The sequence below is a fragment of the Pomacea canaliculata genome, linkage group LG7 (assembly GCF_003073045.1).
Source record: "Pomacea canaliculata isolate SZHN2017 linkage group LG7, ASM307304v1, whole genome shotgun sequence".
In the NCBI taxonomy this organism is placed as follows: Eukaryota; Metazoa; Mollusca; class Gastropoda; order Architaenioglossa; family Ampullariidae; genus Pomacea; species Pomacea canaliculata.
The window spans coordinates 16105277-16127090 of record NC_037596.1 but is presented as its reverse complement, the minus strand read 5'-3'; the positions used below and the strand labels follow the sequence as shown (position 1 = coordinate 16127090).

The following is a 21814-nucleotide window of genomic DNA, read 5'->3' as shown; positions in this document are numbered from 1 at the left end:
AATAATAACAATAATAATAATAGGCGGAGCTCCACTGTTTCATTATTTTTCTTAATCAACTAGTTCCTACAAAAGCAGTTGTGGAATAGTCAAGTCTAAACGAGGCCCAGTTATGAAGCAACAATAAACAACAAAACACAAAAGAACAATTTTTCATATCAAGAGAAAGAAAACGAATGTGGAAATACGAGTGAGAACTGTGTGTTAGCTCCCTTAGTGTGGTGAGCCCTCATTTAACTTTTTTCGTTGCACATTGTGAAAGGTTTATTAATTTTCTTTTTTTTCCTGCTTTCCTATGAAACTTATAATGACTCATCATAAACAATGAACTGTACACGGATCAAGTTATTTGTTTCTATTTCCTCTAATCTATTGTCTAGGTTTGTTTCCTGTTTCGGGTGTTAAGAAGGCAGTCTCACCCACTAACCCACGCACGAATATACATTCAGAAACACGAAATAAAGAAAATGTCCTTATTTGGTTAAATCCAACTGATATTTCAAACATTTTGGACAAGAGAGAGAGAGAGAGAGAACAAAAGTGAGAAAAAAAACACAAAAATATGAAATATTTGTCACATGCGCCCTCCAGACTATTTCCACCATCTGCATAAAATGTAAAATGTTAAAGCCTAGTAACCAAGTGAGAACAGAGCTATATGTGGTTCACCGTATCTAGAGCACTGCCTATGAAAAGTCGAAACTAATCCTTCTACATGCTCTCACCTTCTCTAAATAATTAGGTTGCCTTAACTATTTGACATTTAAAAGACAGGCAGACATATCTTATTGACAGATATATATTTTGCTAATATTTCATGCTCTGTTACTTTAACTCATGCAACGAGAAAATGATTTTGATTTTCATTTGTTCACTAAATTTTTTTTGTTTTTAGTAACATCTTGAAAGCTAGAAACTATGGTGATATGTAGGGAAATCTAGAAAATCTACTAAACATTCCGCCTTCCTCCTCCACTTATAAAATATCTCATCATTCAAGACTAGGAAAGTACAACCATCAAAGCTCAGTCTAACGACACCGCTGGAGCAAGTCCACCTCAGGGTTGAGCCACAGGAAGATGTCCAGAGCCAGGGTGATGATGATCACCAGAGTAAACACAAAGACAGCCGCCATGGACGCAATGTCGCTGGACGTAAGTTCTGTCTTTTTGCGGTTTTGTTTCAAATCCGATGGATGATTTATGCCTACTAAAGTAGTCTCACTCACAGTAGTCAATGTGGAAGAGGCTACCTCAGAGGTAACACGTGTGGTTGTTGTCAGCGAAGGTTGTGAGGTCATCGGCGAGTTCGCTTTAGTCGTTGCTAACTCAGATGTTGTTTGGATATTTGACTGTAGTGTCCAGGTTGTGCTCTTCTGCTCTGTCATGAAAACAACAGGAGTTTTATAACATAATTTCAGTTTGATAATCGGCTCTCAACGCCTTAAACTTATTGTGTTGTACAATTGGTTGATTGGTTATCACTGGAAAAGGGAACATAAGATACATTTTCAGACACATTTTATCGCATGTGTACTATTTATATGTGTAGCATGCACCTGTGTGTTATTTACCTTGTGGCTCAGTAGGTAAATTTTATTGTATCATAGCATATTATTGCTAGTGTTTTAAGTGCCATCTCTTTATTATCAGTTCAAAACCCTTCTGATGTATTTGGACATGATTCCCTCCCAGGTCTCTCCACTATCTTCATCACTTACCTTGGCACAGGACATTTAGATACGGGAAAGATAATTTACTGTAAATATTTTTAACAATGGCTCAGTGTTGTTGAAATTCAGTTTAAGTTTACCTCGGGAGTATTAGTGGGAAACAAACTAATTTTTCGAAAAGAAGCTTCAAGCCGCTCAGATGTCAGGAAGAGGTACAAATGAGATGAAACAAATTTTTTTCTCTACATTTGCTTGCTAGTAATACTCCATATTGAATATAAAATATAGCAAAAATCATAAATCACATGCATAGAGTATGTCGAGATCTTAAAAGGTATTACAAAATCATCCTACATAGTTTTAAGAAAAAGCATCTTGGTAATTAGTATGGAAGTCAGACAGACTTACCACTGATGGTAACATTGACAGTCTTTGAGATGTTGACATGTTTCCAAGGCACGAACACCCACAGGCCGGCATCATTCTGCTGGAAAGTTTTATTTAAACTGAAAGCATCGTCAGGGTCTTTAGGACATCGGCAGATGTTGTTAGTGGTATTACAGACTTTACTTGCTGATTGTGTCACAACACACATCGTATCGTAATTGTCCTTCTCCACAGCCTTGTGCTGGACAAAAATTCGAAAATAATCATCGCTGCGAACGTAGAACTCGATCTGTGATGTAACTCCCAACGGAAATGTAAAACTTGTTTTGTTTCCTTCGATTTGCAGGGTCAGGGACTCTGGTTGAGAAACCATGATTGTTATTAGCAATATTTTATCCTCCTCCTCCTCATCATCATCCTCATCATCAAGGCAATGAAAGTTTGTTTTATTAACAGAAGATTAAATATGAATTGCAACTAAATAAAAATTAATTCGGCCTACCTGTCTTGTCGTGAGCAAGCAATAACACCAGCAACATCAGGACACCGGCTACTAGTCTTCCTGTCCACCATCTTGGCTAAATCTCAGACACATTGTTACTGAACCAAGCAGGAGACACCGATAAAGACATTGTTGGACTGGTTCCAACAAGAAATAAACCAATCCTACTTTTGAAAACAACAGGTTTCAACACCAGGGTTTACATCACCGAGACTGGTGTCGATGTATCGTTGTATGCAAGGGAGAGCACTAGTGAAAGTATCTTTAACAATCACTTCCTCAAGTATTTTCCATATCCAGCCGCATATCAGAGCTACTTGTACAGACTCATGTCACGTCAAACTATTTATTCAATATACATTCTCCAGTCGACATTGAATTAATTATTGACTACTGATCATGGTCTTGATTAGTCGGCTCTCAGTCACAAGTGAATCTCGCAAACATTTATCATGAAGCAGGCGAGCTTTCTGCTCACTTCCTTCCTAACTACTCCCCGCCTCCCTTCTCCACAATGTAACCCGTATGTTGTTGGGTAGACTTTGAATTGTATTCTCGTTGTATGTTAAACTACCAATTTGCTTGTCTTTTGTTTTCAACCAGTTTGTAAGTAAAGCAGCTGGCTTTTCTATGAGTAAACTTTAAATTAATTCAATTCTTGTTCTTGTTATTATCTTCTTCAAATTTAGTCCATATGTGGGGCATCAGTCATCGTTCGTCGTTGACATTGTGTTTGTTGAGTTAGAAATGTATTGTCGTCCGTAAGACGAAGTTAACAAGTTTCCGGTTACAGGGTTTTCCGTTGTAAAATGTCCTCCCAGCCAACATCGAAACTTAATGAGTGTTGGGGAGCTTGAAAGGGAAGTAGACACATTTGGCAAAAATTATGGATAATTTGTGTTCGTGTACGTGTGTGTGTGTGTGTGTACACACATCCTCTCCTCCTCATCCTTCTCCGAACAAAACTGCTGGATAACTCATTTCTATTTCTTTAAATTATCTCCACTCAGAACACAAAATTTTAACTTTTTTAAGATGTAGAAAACAATTCACTCTATAATATAAAACTTAAAATCAATAACAATAAATACATTGTCAAAGTACACAATATATCCTTTAAAGTAAGCTTTTCGCTCTCAAGCTAAGGGGAAGAAGGCATCCATTCATTCCATCAGGAAGAATTGTGAGGTCTCTCTCGAAAGAGGACCTTAACCCCCACAGTACCCCTCGTCTTATCCAAGTTATTTACGACACATTGAACTCATTAAAAGTCATCATATAACACTAGCTAATTAACTGAAAAAACCTATTAAACACGACATAGTGGCTTATAATTTCAGATATTACTTTTCTTTTGAAAGAAACAATACCCTACCCTTTACAATAACCATGTAATATTTATAAATGTTAACCGATATTTTATTTTAATTGTTAAGTATTTTACTGTCCAAGATTTTTTTGACACTGAGGCCTGAATGTGTAAATCCTCCCTTGGCGTCACTTTGTATGAGAAGGATTTTATTATCTGCCCATTACTATTACGATTACCACCCTTTACCACCACCACCCTTCTGTCATGAAAATATCCATAAGTAAGCTCGTGTCTACCCTCATTGTTTTGAAAATTAACCACATAACCGTAGATTTGTAAGAGACAGAGAGGAAGGAACTCCCCCAGTCAGGGATATAAAAGCCTGACAGTTCACTGTTTTATTTGTTTGAACTGAGAGGTTCTCAAAGACTTCAGTTTGATGAAATGTCATCGAGTAGAATCCTAGTGGTGCTTTTTGTGACAGGCCTGCACCTCCTCATCTTCTCAACAAATCTTGGTATCTGTTTTTGTCTGTATGTCAGTCTGTACATGTGTATCTCTGTCTGTTCGTCTGTTCATCTGTTTTCCAGATGAGCTGTTATGTGTGAATGTTTCTCTGTCTGCCTTATTGTGAAACCATTTATTTACTTAAGCTACAAACTTCAACTTTCTTTTTTTTTCGCAGTCGACTGTGTCTCACTGGAAATAAAGGACCACCAGAAGGAATTCACCTTCCAGGCAGGGATGAAGTCCGAAATCGAGTTTGTCCTTAACGGTACGTGCAGGTGCGAAACCACTGTGTACCTGCACATGAAAGGTATTTCTGGAGAGACAAAGCCGATTTGTAAGTTTGTACTGAGGGAAAATTGTGTCACACACTACAGCGACTGCAACTGCGCTGCTGCTGTTGTCGACTCCCGACATGGATACAAGATGTGGAGAAAATTTCATCCGCAAGACAGCGGGACTGGGTCTTTGAAGTGTGGGGTACAAATGTACAAACGATAATCTCCATAAGAGTCAAAGGTGAGGGATTAATTTGACAACCATTTCATTTTTCATTCTTTCATTTCTTTTTTCGGGTGGATGAAGTAATGGGTGATAGTTGCGTGAACAGAAACAAAAGCAAGGTATGCACACAATCGTAAAAATTGGAACTTGAACAAACATTTAAAAAACCCTGGTAGACGATCAGAAATATAAATACTGTGGTAATTCTAAGATGAATTTAAAGAACCAATAGATAAAATTTTTTCAAGGAAGAACAAGGTAATGGACACGGTTATGAACAGTGTTTCTCAATTTAAAAAATAAAATTTATTCACGAGCCTTATTTGAAGAACATGATTAATAGAAAGACTTCCTCGTAAACGGTAAAATTCATTTCAAGTAAACGACATTTATCTTGAACAATTGTTATTCCTCGTTTGAAAGAGTTTACTTTAATACACTTTATTTGGAAGAAAAGAACCAAATGGGTATACTGAATTAGAACTAAACAGGTTGACCTCCTAATATTCTAACATTTGTCGCCTAATTTAGAATGACCTGACACAGTTTGACAGAAGAAGCAATGTCCTACATTATTTTCTTTCTTGGTCACTGAAAGGCAACGGGGTACCGAGGACAACCTGTTTTCTGATGGAAGTTACGACAGTTTTTCTGTTCTCCAAAGCAAAGGGTTCGTTTTATTTTCCTTGTGTTTCAACGTCGTCTGCACTATCACCATCGCTGTTGTCGTCGTCACCTTCATCGTTCGTCGTCAGCGCAGATTCAGCAGGTCAAGACAGAGCAACGGTACGTATATCAGAAAAAGATTTATGTTGCTACGTCATTTGTATTCTCTCGAATGTACTCATGCGTATACCATAAAATACAAATACAAACAAGCGCATGAGCTAAAAGAAAAAAACACGAACGAATCAAAATGACCATAAGTACGAGTACACGAACACAAGAATAAAAACACATGCACGAACATGAATAAAAACACACACAAACAAGCACAGAAATACAAAAACACAAATACAAGCACGAACACACAGATAACAACAAACACACCACCACCACCACCACCAAGACAACAACAACAACAACAACAACAACAACAACAACAACAAACAAAACAACAGCAACAACAACAGAAGATTCAAAATAAAGAAAAAAATCAGTTCAAGATTAATTTTCCTCTAATTCATTTCTTTCATATCTTAAAGACACAATTGTTTCTTGTCCTGTTTTCCAGATGCTGGTGATGAACACTTGTACGCCAATAATGTTACACTAAACTCGGAATCGAAGAGCCACCCAGCATGTGGACAGACACCTGAAGAGTACCTGGTCCCTTTTTCAAGATCCAACGTCTACGTCATGTCCTACGGCAAGGAAACGGCTCTTAGATGAGATGACAACCTTTCAGCTCCAAGTCACAGGTACACAAAATTGTTTTGAACTGTCAACCATCTTTTTGTATCAGTTCTTTTCTTGAAAAGGATTTTTTACATCCTGTCAGAATCGCCTTTGGTCTTGTTTAAACAGGAGACTACATTGCAATCGCCTTCAAAGCAGAAAATCCATGGTTCAAAGCTACTCTGGTCTTGTGACGGAAAAATGTCTCCTTTTTGAACAATCAGAAGGGTATCTGAATTTTTAGGGCGATGAGATAAAAGGACTGGGTTCTGCCTATGACAGGTTGTTTCTTAGCGCAGATGGTCTTTCTATTTTGTTTGGAGTGTTGGTGATTGAAATGTTCACCTACAACCCTATTTATGGTTCGTCCATCACGTACTCCGCTTTAACGTCTCACAAAGGGTGATCTTGGAATTCCATATTTGAATTTTATACTGACAAAGTGTACAATTTTCTTGCTTTTCATATTTTAGTTCTCTACTTCTTTTCTTACTTTTCTTTGCTTTTTTTAAAAAACTTTTCCTTTTATTAATTTATTGAAAGATATGAACAGATCGTTCTTTTCATCACCAGGTCGAAGAGAAAACTCAGCCTGGGAAGAACAGGGGGAATACATCAATCTTGCTCAGGAGTTACCGCCACCACCACCACCTCCACCGCTGCAACCACCACCACCAGCTCCTGCACAAGAAGACCATCAGCCAATGGCACTAACAGGACAAGCGCTGCTGCCCCCTCTACCTCCTCCACCACCTCCTCCGCTACTGCTCAACCACTCACACCCTTGACAAAATATGTTAGCAGTACAAATAAACTGATCCAAAAAAAGGAAGAATATATTATTTGTTTTGGTACCATTTCGGAAGTACTGAACGTGTCTGACATGCCTGTATACAGGTCACGCACGACTGACTTCTGACCAAACGATTGAAGTATTAATTGTTTTAGGACAAAAAGGATAAAGTTAAATCATGAGTACGATAAGTGTTTTAGTGATGTTACTAGAAGTGTTTTAATGTTTTCCGAAAAGTTTTGGTGACGTTTTTTAAATGTTTTATGGTGTTTCCTGAAGTGTTTGGGGTCATTTTTGTAGTGTATTATGACTTTACCTGCTTTATATTGTTTTTGTTTTGTCATTTGTACAGCACAAAGCTGACAATTGGTATCATCCTGAAAATTTATTGTTTGCACGTTAAAAGTTTTAAACTGTAAAATCAATTAAATTTAAATTAAATTTAATCAACAGTCTCGGTCTTCCGCAAGTACTTTATTCAGAATTCGTAAAAATTCTCGCAGTCCTCACTCAACTCATGTTCAGAAATTCATGCACGTGAGAGAGTATATATTTAATGATGACTTTGTTATCATCTACACATACTCTGACTGTATCATTGGATGATGACGACAATGATGATGACGACGACGACGACGATGATGATGATGATGAAGGCAATGTTGCAGTTGATGATGAAGTTCAAACAAAACAGACGATACACTTACAACATGAAACAACATTTTAGAGACCGGCCATTCTACTCAAAAAAGGAACAATGGATAATTCTTTACGTCAGGACATATTTGTTTCCCTTATAGTAACTAGTTACACCCTTAATGAACAATAACTCTTGCAAACACCCTGCCGTGTCCGTTTTATTTCGCAGAACGGAAGGGCGGCATGTGCATGGACACACACACACAGGGTTTGATTGAGGGGCCATTTGTCATTCTCAAGAGGAAATGAACTTATCATTGTTTACACGAAACAAGTTGGTCGATGTTTTGTCGACTAAAAACGCGCGTGTGATACTGGTTAAAGATGACCGAGACAGCATCTCATGACAACATACTGCAGCGTCTCTGTCTCTCTTTCTCTGCCCAGGGCTTTTTCTCCTACAATAGAACTCAGTTATCTCAACTTCCTGTACATAGTTTACCGCTGCCACAGTTTTTTGCCTGTCCTGCTATTCAAATCCCGGTTTTTGCTCTAACAATTTGTGTTTTTGTCAATGCCATGTTCTGCTGCATGAACCGTTATTTCTCGCCACAGCAAAAAAACAAAACAACAACAACAAAAACCAACAAACAAAACACAAAAACAAAACAAAACACAAAAAATAAACAAACAAAAACAAACAAACAAAAAAAAAAAACAAATCAAAAACCAAACAAAAACAAAAACCCAAACACACACACACACAGACAAAAACCAAAAACCAAAAACAAAGAAAGAAAAAAAGAAAAGGGTTTAACAGTAGCTTTATTCTAGCTATCTCATACGTTGTTCTTTCTATACGAATGGATTGAATTGGCTCACAGAGAGAGAGAGAGGGAAGGGAGATGTATCAAGCACATGCAAAGAACATTTAAAAAGGTATATCACACAATTCAGCCAACAGCATCGGTACTAACTGCTTTGCAACGACAGACTTGGAGGACGAGTTTGTATTATTGCACGATGTTGTTTACATGAAAGTTCCCGCCATCACCTAATCAACCTTTCTTTTATCATGTCCTCAACTTTCCTAATGTCACTTCTTAATAGTCACTTCTAGGCACATAACCAGAGAAATATACAGAGAGATACAGTCAGCCACACACCCAGACCTACACACAACCACAGCCTCTACCGCTGTCTCCAATGATCAGGTCCACTCAGCTGCAGTTTTCCAAGAGGCCATTAAAGTCTAGTACTGTTATCCATTCTCTACCAAATCTTCATACCCCGTTCATCTTAGTCTGTTTGGAATTAACACAATAAAGATCATAACAGGACACTGATTTCAGAAACATTCTAGCCTTTTCCATGTGAACTGGCGAGACACTTTCAGGAGTAACGGTTAGAGTAATTTTCCAGTTCTTTAAAGAGCAGTCTCAGCATCCCCACCCGTGTTTTTACTGACATTTGTCAGCAATTGTGCCGGTGTCAGGTACAAGCCGTGGTCATCGTGCATCTCGACCTCCAGAGGCTTCTGGGTGTCATCGGTAGGCTTCTGGGCAGATTCGAATTGGACACGCCTTTCTGCAGAGAGAAGGTTACTATCTTTTATTTTTTTCTTTGTAGGTTATGTCTTTTTTTTAGGCAAGTCATACAATTCGGACTTACACTAGTAAAACACATCCATTCCATCTTTAAAATATAAATTAAAAATAGTTTCTTTTCATTCTTTAGTGAGTCTAGAAAATACTTCAGAGAAATGGAAGTCTATGTATGAAACAGTCCTTTATGTTTCTTCTTGTTCAAAATTCTGGACAGTGTCCAAGCTATATATATATATGAAATTTATAATTATCTTCAAGATTGTAATTATGCATCATGTAATAAAAATTTTCTGTTTTTATTTACTTACTCTAGCTTATTTGTTATAACTGAACCGGATCCTACTTTCAAATATAAAGAAATTAAAAGACAACTATTACTGTAACGGTTATTACAGGGAAGTACAAAAGGAACAGTACAAATATGAGGATACATATATTTGTTAGGAATTGGTTTTAATTTTTATATTCTTAAACAGGCAAAGTGCGTAGCTACAAGCTCTTAGTTCGTCTTTGGGGAATTGTGGTGGTAATGAGAGATGTGAGCGACAGTCACACTAGTGTTACCTGCCACAGTCAGCTGTCCATAGTAGTGGTAAGTGTCATTCGAGCACTCGGTATACAAGTGCTCATCGTTGCTCTCCGCCTTTTTATTGAAGTTTTTAACCAGCGATCGCACCGAGGGGCTTGTGTAGGCAGCAGACTCCGACACAGACCTTAAGTTGTCGCGCCTTCCTCCAGATGTCCTGACGGCAGCACCGTCGCCAAGGAGCAGGGGTCCTCGACACATTCTCTGTAAAACTTTAATAATAATAATAATAATAATAATAATAATAATAATAATAATAATAATAATAATAATAATAATAATAATAATAATAATAATAATAAAAAAAATAAAAGTGATTCGTATATAGCATACTTACGCTTACGAATTGAAACTAAGCTTTTCTGGTGGCGGGAAAGAGGGATACTAATACTCATTTAGCATAATATCATAAAATGCTAAAATGTATTTGAAAATAAAATGTTTCAACATTTAAAAACAGATTACAAACATTACCGACAAAAGTCTATTATTTTATAGAATGTTTATTTGAAAATAAACTAACCCCTTCACAAATAAAATGAAGTCATTGGTCATCAGTTATCAACCAATAGAAACTTGTATAACATTGAGTCGGCCAATAACTGCGCAGTGGAGCCAATGAACTTAATAAAAGTTAAAAACAAGTATTCAGCACACCAACCTGTGTACAAACTGTCTAAGTTCTTTGACATCTGTGTGGATAACGCCTGATGACAAACAGCATGCCGAGAACAGAACGATGATGATGAGAAGGCAGACGACCACAGATATGATAGCGATTTGGTAGAGTTATCTGTCCAGAAATCAAGAATACTGATGATGCTAATTAAAGTTTTATCTTCGATGATTCTTTATCTTTGTAGCACTGTTTAGTGGTGTAATGAAGGTAGTGGTTGTGTGTGAGAGAGAGAGAGAGAAAGAGGAGAGAGAGCGTGGGTAGCAATAAAATACTAAGTACACATAACAAAACAATACACATTTAAGCTAATTATACTACAGTAATCGGACAACCAGATAAAATTTTCCTAAGTCAATTAACATGAAGTTTAGAGAGAATTAAAACATGGCAATGACACTAGTTGGCAGTGACTTTACTAAACTACCAGTTTCTGGGAAAAAATATTCTCATCACCTAAAAAAAAGCAGTAGGCCTGATATATCAAAGAGGATGGAGGAAGGAAAACACTTAGTTTCAAGCCCATTGCATGTTTCAAAAGTCCATCTATTAGCGACAAGGAAAGCAAGCACTGCAAATTTCTCATTTTACAGAAAATCTGAAATATGAGATAGGAAAATTTTGATGGTATTGATAGAAGTTTAATTTAAATCCACTAATACTTGTTATATTGAAAAAAATATTTTTTAATACAATGGAGGTTTTCCTACAACAGTAAGGAAATAAATCAGAATTTCATAAGAAACATAATGCTACCAGGAAAACAACGGACATTTAAAGGCCAAACATTCAAGTTTCAGGACAAAAAAAAAAAATCAAACTATTAAAATGTCAGTGTAAAAAGAAAAAAACAAACAAACCATGAGTACATGCACTTATATTAAAAATGAATAGCTCACTTCCTTGAAGTAAACAAGTGTCTCAATTCAATGATGGAACCAAGTATAAGGATAGTGTCAGAACATAAATTTTCGTGGACGCATTAAGACCTACTTTCATGTCAAGTAGATGACACTAGTCATCGTCTTGTTTCGTATCATGAGATACAAGCTTCCGTAATTATTTGCCGAGAGCAGCTTTGTCATCTTGCACACTTTCGTGCACTATCACATGCCTAAGGCTCAGAGGTATATTAATGTTATATTTACATAACATGATTTGTACGATGACAAGACAAGTAAACACATTTTATCTTTGATAGACGGGGAGGGTAAGAGAAGGAGGAGTAGGACGACAAAGAAGAACACGATGATGATATTGCTTCTGCTGCTGCTGCTGATAATAATAATATTAAAGTGGATAGTAAAGGAAGGAGACTCTTAATCTTAGTTATCTTGCTTTAATTTTCTTTTAAATTTTTAATTTTTCCTGTCGTTCTATTTCTTTTCTTTATTTCTTTCTATCATCTTTCATTTCTCTTATTGACTTCAATAACTATGGTAGTACCTGTGACTGTAATTTGTATAGAAACTGTAATCGTTTTATTGCCACCAATCCAGACATGAAAGGACCATTGGCCATCATCTTCCACAGTGAACGTCTTCCTCAGGATGAAGTGCCTCTCACCTGGTCCAGACATCGACACAATGGGTACTGGCTTGTACAGTTGTGAGTAGACTGCGTGAGACGACATTGTCTATTGAAAACATCTCCTTGTTTATGCTGGACGATAGCATCTATAGTCTGGCCCTTTGCAACAGGTTTGGTCAAAAAGAAGTTGATTTCCTCGGTTCTGCCAGCGTCAAAACTGTAGCGGGTTATGTTGTCTTTGAATCCCAAATATTGTTTGCACTCTGTTTACGGTAAAATGTGAGAAGAAAAAGAAATAACAAATTAATTGAACATAGAAAATAATGAGCAGATTACTTAACATATGGTGGAGCAATGATATTAGAAGCTCTGGTAAATGAATTCCAGGTATAGGAAATTCAGGTTATTGATACCCTACTGTGGTCTTGAAACCAAGAAGTTTCCCTGTAAGGAGCTAAAGACCAGGAAATAAATATTAAATGATGTGTAAGCAGTTCTGAAATTTCTGAGAGGATAGCATTTGCACTCGTAAACTACATGGTTTGACTAAAGAAAGAATTACACTTTTATAGAATAATCTAAACTTGTATTTAATTCAGTGGTTATCTATAAAGTAATTGCTGGTTGTCTTCTTTTATAATCTGTTGAAATATTTCATGGATACTTATGCGGTATAAAGTATTTAAAACTATAATGGAAATTGTGTTTTCATGATTCTGGTATGGAGATACGAATTATCCCATATCAAAAGTAGAAATATGGTCCCCTTTGTAGGATTATTAGCTATTCGTGAAGTTTTGTTGCTGTTTTTTTAAGAAAGAGGTACACATTTTGACACCGAGGTTTGATTGTTTATTATGTGTCTCTACTGATAATAAATAAAAAAATCAGTTTTAAAGCCCATTTTATTATCACAGAAAAATTTCAATGTCCTTTGATAGGGGCACATTTACAGACTTAAAATTTTCAGCACACGATGTAATTGCAAATCTTCACACACAAGTCAAACAAATAAGCTCTGCAAATAAAGTTTTGTATACATACAGACAACACAGGCACACACACACACAGGCTACACACAGACTGAGCACTTCCTTCCTCCCCTCCCACACATTCATCTGTCACAAAATCACATCCACTCAGGCAAAACATTAACCTCCACCCCCTAACACATACAGGTACACGTTACTACAGACTTATTCAGAAGGAAGGAGGACTTGTTTACCTGTCGTTCGTGGAACAATCAAGAATGACGTCATGAAAACAAGGTGAGAGAGGGTCAGCGAGCGCTGCATGACGGGACTCAGTTCACTGCTCACTCGGTTGTTCACAGGATGACATGAATGTTACAAGTCCTTTGTCTACGAATATTTTTTTTTCGTTTGTTTTCAAGTTTTTCTCCCCGCGCTCTGCTGGCCTGTCACCAGGTGCACGCGCACAGAAGAGAAAAAACGCGTGGCATCCGCGACATCCTCCCTTCTGTCTCTCCATCCGTCTCGCGAGCCCGGAGACTCTGACCACGGTGATGTCGTCACGCGCCGTCTGCTCGCAATTTGGATCCGGACACCCCCTATTTTTCCTCCCTATGTACAGTTTTTGGCGGGTTTTGTCACAATCGTCCTGTAGCAGAGGGCAGCACTGGACGTGAGGAACGGCTGTCAAACCGTGGGACTGTCCACCGATCGACTTCTGTGTGCGACTGTTTGTTTGTTTCCGCATCATCGAGCTCGCAGCGGTCATCAGTGAGTGGGAGGTTGAGCGTGTGTGTGTGAGAGAGTGAGCGAATGTTGTTTTCTCTGCGAGAGGTAAACCCTGTCAGTCAGTTTGAGAGTGTTCCTTTCTTGCTACAGATAAATGCATGTCTGTTAGTTTGAGAGTGTGATTTTATTAAAAATTATGTGTTAATGTTTGAAAATTTATAGCGAGACTTCAGTATCACTGTAAGGGCCTGATGGCGGGACTTACAGGAAAAGTTTTGCTTCAGCCACCTGGTGATAGATATTCCACCAGCCTCTTCAAGGCTCCCTATTTTTTAAAGACATCTCTTCATTTCTTCATTCTTCCGTTCCTTCAGTCCTTCTCCCATCCTTCGCCTTCGTCGTCCTTCGTCAGCGGGTGGGCGTGACCTAACTCTGACCTAACGCTGTGTCCCGGATGCAACTGAGTCTTCCCTGTTTCTGGGCGCCCACGTGACCAGCGGGCTGCTGGGGTTTGGGGGATGGTGCTGGTGGTCATGGAACGCCATACAGAGAAGGAAACAGAAAGGACAAAATAAAAACTTTTATCCTAACGTCCGCTTGGCTTTAACGCCTCAGTGAGGAGTTCGATACCGTAGCCACTCCTCAGAGTTTCACCTTTCCACTTAAGTTATTTTTATTGTCTTTTACCTGGACGTGGGTGTTTTTTCATTGTGGTGTGTGTATATAAGTTATTATTATTTTCAACTTGCAAATAAATTTGTTGTTTGTACAGTCATTGAGTCTTTGTTTTGGTCTGCGTTCATCAGTGGTTCGATAATAACTTCGTGTCCCGTCTCTGGCCGAGTGGCTGTGTGATGTGGAGGCTGACGGAGTGGCGGCGCTCGTGCATCAAGCGACACAAGGTGACCGCCATATTGTTTACCAGCAGGTCATGAATATTAATTGCTTCAATTTAACAATGGCCTGTGCTGCACATTCAACTACACGGAAGTGACTGGAAAAGGTTTTAAAAACAAAACCGTGAAGAATCCATAGCAAAATATTTGTGCATATGAAAATGCAGTAATGTAGCTCGTATCCAAATTTAATACAAGACGAGAAAAAAGGTTGTTATTGTGTAGCGCAAAGGAAGCTGTATATAGTAAGAAAATCAAGATGGATACTGTGGATATGAAGTGTGAAAATATAGTCTGGGTTTATTCGTCAAGCGTTGATGGAAGATATTTACATACAACACCAGGAAACAATTTTCCTGTTGCCACCTGGACATTCAGAACATATTTTAAATGCAAGACAGCTAGAGTAGAGGTAATATTATAGTTTTTTTGATCATAATATCATTATATTACCATAATTTATCAATTTAATCACCGAACTTTCATTATTCAACTTTCGAAGACGGCATATGAAGTGTTGATGCAACATTTTCTACAATATGTAATAGGCATGTCAAACTTTCTGCCAAAAAATCAAGTCCATTCAACTTAATAAAATTTAAAAATACTATTTATAAATAAAGAATAGTACATCTGCGTCCATAATGAGCTTTCGTAGATCAGAAAGATTGTTAATATTACTAAAGGCAAACTGTTTCATATAAATACTTATACCCTCCTGATAAAAATTAAAAAAATTTCGTCTAAACTGCTTATACCACGCTTGAAATAACAAGAGTAGCGACTACTTAATGTAGGTTAAAGCCTGAAGACTAGCGAACCTAATGACGGGTCACATGACCAACAGTTCGGTTGTTACATGGGCCAGAGCAGGTAGATGTTCCTCTATGTATATAACTGCTTACTGTAGCCTATAGGGGTTATAGGTATTTCAAGCACGTTGGACTTGTTAAAGTATAACAATGGCAGGAAGGGCCATCGGAGGACTACCGCACTTTCAATGCAAAATCATAATCTAAAATTGAAAATAAAAGAAAACATGATGTTAACGAAAACAAGACCGTCCTTGTCTACTCATGGAAAGGGAGGTGCAACAGGAACATCCTCACACAATAAACAGTCTGTGATTCAGGCCGACAACGAACTTAATGGTCTGCGACTGATGTGAAGACTTTGAGGCAATTGTTCCCTGAAAAATTGTGTGTGTGAACTTTATTTCAATATGATTCTTTTGTAAGTAATCTGTGAACGGCTGAAGTGATGTCGGTTCTTGTCACGGTCCACCTCACTTGATGTTACTGGACTGGATGAGGTCTGTGCAGTTGGCGTACACAGCGTCCACGGAAGAATCACTGTAGATGTCCCACTCATCAAGCTCAGATATGTGTGAAGAAACTTCCCTGGGGTCAGTGGCGGTCAGAGGTAGAAATCGCCGCACGGCACGTGACAATCGCTGACCTGATGCAAACAATTCAAAGAGTGTTAACCATCATTGACTTCTAACAAAAAAAAAACATCTGTTTTGGGAAAATGCAATCATGTAGTACTTTGTATTACATTAACATTGTTAGGTTTATCAAATATAAAACCGATCTAATAATTTGAAAATAACCTAAAACCTCAGCTTTTGATCTCCGTCACTTGTGGTTCGAATTAATTAAAAAGGTGTACCAACAGACTAGCCTCCCAAGGCTGGTTAAATCTGCTACTCACAAGTAATATCTCAGATTTCGACTTTATCGTCAAAACAACAATAATAATCACCTGTACATGAGGAGACTACCACGTGGCACAGAGACCTTGGATTATTTTCTATACCTTATTACATGTATATAATGTGTATTAATATGGTCCTAAGAAATAGTCAAAATCCATTTTTATTAAGTTCCATAATATAAGAATAAAAAATATAAAAAAATCTGGTCGACACTTTTTTAACATTAATTATGTTATTTCTGAAGGAAATAATAGCGCCTTATACTTTCTCAGGAATCAAGATTTTAACAAGAGGATAAAATGACTTCCGTATAGTCTTGCTGACAATAATTTTTTTCTCGCTACAGAGTATAATTTTTTTTTAAAACTCTTTTCAGAGTTCTTTCTTTTTTATTGAATAACTCATGAATAATCTTTAAAGGAGGAAATTCTTGCCATGCCGAAAACTTTGTAAATTATATCTGCTTTATGTCACATTAATCAAGGGTTTGTCTGGTTAACTCTTCCAAAGCAAGACTTATCCAGTGTATGAATCCCCGGCCATGAATACTAGCCTACATTGTTATTATCGATAAGTTAAAACTTGCCCCAAGTCCACCGATCTGCAGGACAGGGCTGCTGAGATTTCCGTAGATGTGGTCGTTGTAGACTCAGCATCAGGGTCCATCTGTTGTTGTTGTGTAAGGAAGCTTTCAGGATACCGATGCATCGACACCACGGCGGCAGTCGATGGTGAGCAGTACTCACTCCCTGAGCTCTCCGCCTCCTGTGGGTGGGGCGGGCTGAGACCAACTCGTTGCCATCTGGAGTTGAATCCATCCTAGTCCTCCCTGCCTTCGTGCTTCGCAAACCTACAAGAACAATTGTCTCTTTGTTATCTGATTTCACAGATCGAGGAGCATCACAACATGGAAGACAGCTCGTTGGACAACAAATGTCACATACAGAATCTACACTAGCCTCACTAACAAGTCTGATAACCTGTCGTGCATGAGTACTGCTCAGCCATTCCGAGTACTCACGACAGCAGAACAAAAGCACAAAAGCCAAAGCTACAGTGATGATTGTTCCGGTGCCGACAGCGACGACGATGCTGATGGGTCTGTGGTGGTGGTGACAGTACTGTTTCCTGTTGTATTCCCTTTGGTCTCTGTAACAAAATGCATTTCCAGGCCCCGTGTCATAGCATATTTTATGTTAATGAAGTGCTGAAGCATCTTGCATTTAGTTAGAATGTTTCAGTAAAAAAAAGTAAAAAGTCACTAAAATCACACGCAGACTCTTGTTCAACACCTTCCCTTTACTTACCTTGAAAATCAGAAATAGCGCCATTGAGGACAGAATGATATATTTTCTGCTTCCCTGTCAATAAATATAATCATTACAAGAGGTTAGACGCTGATTTTGTTTCTCACTATAAATTTTCATTTAAATTTAAATTTGAACCATGTCAAAAGGCAGAATCATTCGCCTCCCTAAGAAAACTAGACTCTTTGTTCGCAGATTAAGAAAAGTAACCTCTTACTTAAACATAATACTAAGCTAAAAATTCACAATAAATAGGAGTAAATAGAAATAAATTAAAGTCTGTATAATTACAATCTTAAAATTCAAAATAAGCAATATTTACCATTAGTCCTTTGTCCACCTTCTTCTCTTCTCGTTTTCACGAAAGAAAGCCTTAGTTTGGATTTTAAATAATTAAGGGTACGAGCTTGATCATCACTCATATTCCATAGAACCAATTCCTGTTTGTTTCCGCTTCAGGATCCCTGTTGTTTCCTTATGTAGTGTTTGCCCTTATAAAACAGAACTTTGGCATGGCCAAGCATTTTTTCTGTAATATGGAATGATTTACAGAAGGAAGTTGCAACAACACCAAGAGCATCAGGAAACATTTTTCTAGCTGACGCTTGGACTTCATGAGTTAAGGACCAGTGGAAATTTAAATACAGTGCTGATTCTTTATAATTCCACCATAGAATAATATATTCTACAAGTTTGTACAGGGATTTGTTTTATTTGTTTGACAAAGACATATAAAATATGTCACAGGTCATCAGAACAGTCAGTCATCCAGAGGGTGAAAAAGTTACTTCAATGGTGGGATGACCACAAGTTGTTTAGGTGACATAAATTTTGATCATTAGCCGTAAGGGCCAAGTCCACTTCTTGGACAATTAATATGCAGGAAACATGTTACCAAACACAAACAACATCTTATTAGCACTAAATAAGAGAATATAAAATCTAAGAACAACAACGACAATAACAATAACAAAATTCGAACTAACTTGATATAAAATTAGAGTATCAAGTTGAATAGGAAACTAGTAACAATCACTAGTCTACTCGTGAAAAGGGAAAGTAACAGAAACTCATCAAATGATGAAAGAAACGACGAAAAAGACTCCGACCCACGACCACAGTTGGATGCAGTCCACGTAAGAAATTTTAAAGTAATTAACTCATTATACTCCAGTTGGAACTTAGATTGACAAAGTCAACCATACTTGCATTCTTTTATCATTTTTTTCTTTATTATTATTTATTCATAATTACTGGATAGAGATGATAGGTGGAATACTTGCAGTGCAATAATATGAAAATATTAATCAAGGAATAAATATGAAGGATATTCAGGGTGGATAGCCTTTCTATCCCGCTTTTTCTTACTGCCTTCCACAGTCAATTCAGAGTTGCCGGTTCTTTTGGTTTTTAAAAGATTTCATTAAAACAAATTATGTTAAAAAGTGTGTGCAATTAGAACTAGAATTGCAATGAGTTTAAGGAAATTGCTCCCATGCAGGTATAAACCGAGTTCCTTGGTATCTGGTCTGGATCACGTGACTCAAATAATGTGTCCAAGTGAATAAAAGTCTTATACCAGCTCACTTCACGTCACGTGACTGGGTGACATGAGAGAAATTTTCGTATATGGTGTCCTCTTGTAGATTACTGTAGATGCCAACATCGTCATCAGTAGAAGCTTGTGGACAACCTTCACAGTAACCTTGACCTCGGAGTCAGAGGGTCGTCAGGGGCAGAAATCGCCGGACAAGGCGGGAACATCGCTGCCCTGTAAAACATTGGAGGAGATTAGTCATCAGCTAAAATAAATTAATTAAGTTAATTAATTAAGGTAGAAGCATCGCATTGTCCTAATCTATAGGTGAGGTTTCAGCACAAAGTCGCTTTGGAATATCCGTTTAGAATTCGTGTTTGTCAGGAGCTAATTAACACACTTACTATTTTCAGTGCTGAATTTCCTTTTAAGCAAAATTTTAAAACTTTATCCTCGTTTACTAACAGGGTAAATAGACGATGAAAATTGATGCTAGCAGATATCCCTTTTTACATCAGATGATAAGTACTTACCTATCTTCCATCTATTTTGCTTTACAGGGTAGCTGATGTTTCCGTAGATGTTCTCGTTGGACGATGATTCGGAACAAAACTCAGTTTGCTGCTGTAGCTGCTGCGGGGTCATGATGCCGGCGTACTCACGCAGGGTCATCACGGATGCAGGTGACGTGTAGGCAGTGCTGTCTCTCTGCTGTATGCACCTACCGCCCCTGGAGCGGGTGGCCACCTCGATGTTGCCCTCTGGACCTGTACCCGCGGTCCTTGCTGCTTTTCTGCTTCGCCATCCTGCATGAAGAGTTGTCTTTCTCATATCCGCATATAAATCTCCATATAATTATAACAATGTTATTTTATAAGAGAGAAATCAATGTTTTTCCAGCTCAATGCAAGCTTTGCAAGAAAAATATTGTGAATTGATGCTTAACGACTTTTATCGGAAACCTCTTGTACCTGTGACAATGATTAGCCAATCAGAGTACTCACGGCAGCAACAGACGACCACTATGATAACAGAAATGATGACAACTGTGCCACTGCAGGCAATGATGACGATGTTGGTGGTGGTTATTGATGTGATGGTTGTGATGGTGCTGTTGTTTGTTTCCTCTCTGTCGTCGTTATCTGCAACAACATCTACTACCTGTGGGCTTGTGTTGTTGACCGCATGACTTCCAACAAAAGTGTTTTACTTTTAATAAAACTTTTTCTTCCTACGAGCATCATTTAAGAATAATAAATAATATTGAGCCCTTTAATATTTCTAAAGAATTTACTCACCTGCAACTATTAAGCTACTGCATGGACCTAAGTCGAGACAATTATTTAGCAACTGGTTTTCACCAATGTTACTCCTGTCAAAACCAACGTACTTCTAGCTTGGAAATAAATTAAATGTCTACTTATAATTTTTATTTATTTTATTTTAGATATTTTACCATCTTAACTGGAGAAACATAGACAAACGTTTGACCAGAGTTTTTAGATAACCGTCGTATAAATCTTGGTTAAACGTATGTCTACATAAGTTCTGTTAAGGAAATCTCCATATGAGTACAGAATAATCACAAATAAACAACAATAGCAAGCAAAAACACACACATATATAACACATGCAAAACTGAAGAGACAAAACTACAACTACAGCTTGAAGTACAGACCTTGTGCAATGATGTATAAAGTCTCTTTAAATTCGGCTCCTTTGTCCAAGAACTGCAAAAGCCAGGTTCCAGAATCTTTCTTCTCGACGACTTTCTGAAAGCTGTAGTTGCCGACATTCCATCTCAGACACCGACACATCCAGAGATGGTCGAGCAGTTGTAGCGAGACAGTCTCAAGAATACATTCTGTATTAAAACTTATCCCGACTAAGTAGCCGTGTTTCGCGTAGACAGTAATGTTCCTATTGTCCTCCAATATTTCAGCAAAAGAGAAATAAAGTTCGAGAGTTTCATTGACTTTCAGTGTCAGGTTTGCTGGCCATTCCTCCCTGTAAAGTATTTCGCTCTCCTGAAGGGTGAGAAGATGGAAAGTGGTTGATAAAATATTGATGTAATCGAACAAACATACTTCTAGGTGCTTAGGTCTTTAAGAACAAACGTGTACATGTGATATAGAAGTGGTTGGGTCTTACCTTCATATCGCGGGAAGACAAGAAACAACACTGTATACACCAGAGTCAACCTGCCGTTCGTGTACCTGCCAGAAGTCACGTGTTACTTCCATGACTACTGAAGGTTGGTGTCTCCACCTTCGTAAACCACTGCAGGAATGAAGACAGAAGCAAGGTTTAAGCAGTTCCGTCGGATAGTTTGCCCCCACCCAGCTCCTCCACACCCTCACCCAAGCAAAGAAGGAAATAGAGACATACAGTCTATAAAATGACATTTTGTAACAATTCATTAATATTGCCTTTAGCATCAGTTTCCTTGTATCTACTTCCTAGACTGAATTTTGTAAGCTAGTGAATGTATTATTATTATTATTTTTTACTCAAAAGACGAAAAAAATTGCACTTTTAATAAGT

At 37.8% G+C, this 21814-nt stretch overlaps 3 protein-coding genes and 2 long non-coding RNA genes across 7 annotated transcripts in view; 1 reads left to right on the top strand and 4 right to left on the bottom strand.

Moving 5' to 3' along the window:
- Positions 1–276: 276 nt before the first annotated feature.
- Positions 277–21814, bottom strand: part of LOC112568316 — a 42059-nt gene continuing 20521 nt past the window's right edge. The window contains exon 3 of the mRNA XM_025245572.1: positions 277–1380. Within this exon, the coding sequence (XP_025101357.1) occupies positions 1031–1380 (350 nt within the window). The 3' untranslated portion in view covers positions 277–1030. The remainder of the gene's footprint in view (positions 1381–21814) is intronic.
- Positions 1017–6300, top strand: LOC112568320. 2 transcript variants are annotated; one of them, XR_003100061.1, is made up of 4 exons: positions 1017–1154; positions 4559–4899; positions 5483–5670; positions 6119–6300. It is a non-coding gene; the product is annotated as an uncharacterized LOC112568320 (long non-coding RNA). The 2 variants fall into 2 exon arrangements; XR_003100060.1 differs by lacking the exon at positions 1017–1154 and adding an exon at positions 4226–4390.
- LOC112568321 lies at positions 10392–13782 on the bottom strand. The gene is made up of 3 exons (XR_003100062.1): positions 13339–13782; positions 12030–12376; positions 10392–10700 (listed from the first exon to the last, which is right to left on the bottom strand). It is a non-coding gene; the product is annotated as an uncharacterized LOC112568321 (long non-coding RNA).
- On the bottom strand, positions 15467–17567 carry LOC112568318. The gene is made up of 3 exons (XM_025245575.1): positions 17407–17567; positions 17013–17276; positions 15467–16167 (listed from the first exon to the last, which is right to left on the bottom strand). The coding sequence occupies exons 1-3, from the start codon at positions 17432–17434 to the stop codon at positions 15995–15997; spliced, it is 465 nt and encodes a 154-aa protein (XP_025101360.1). The 5' UTR covers positions 17435–17567; the 3' UTR covers positions 15467–15994.
- Positions 17734–21313, bottom strand: LOC112568317. 2 transcript variants are annotated; one of them, XR_003100057.1, is made up of 5 exons: positions 20949–21313; positions 20275–20412; positions 19804–20076; positions 18056–19504; positions 17734–17787 (listed from the first exon to the last, which is right to left on the bottom strand). XR_003100057.1 is itself a non-coding variant. In XM_025245573.1 (4 exons), exons 1-4 carry the CDS (start codon positions 21085–21087, stop codon positions 19452–19454), a joined length of 603 nt encoding a protein of 200 aa, XP_025101358.1. In that variant the 5' UTR covers positions 21088–21313; the 3' UTR covers positions 17844–19451. The 2 variants fall into 2 exon arrangements, 1 of the variants encoding a protein (XP_025101358.1); XM_025245573.1 differs by lacking the exon at positions 17734–17787 and having other exon boundaries at positions 17844–19504.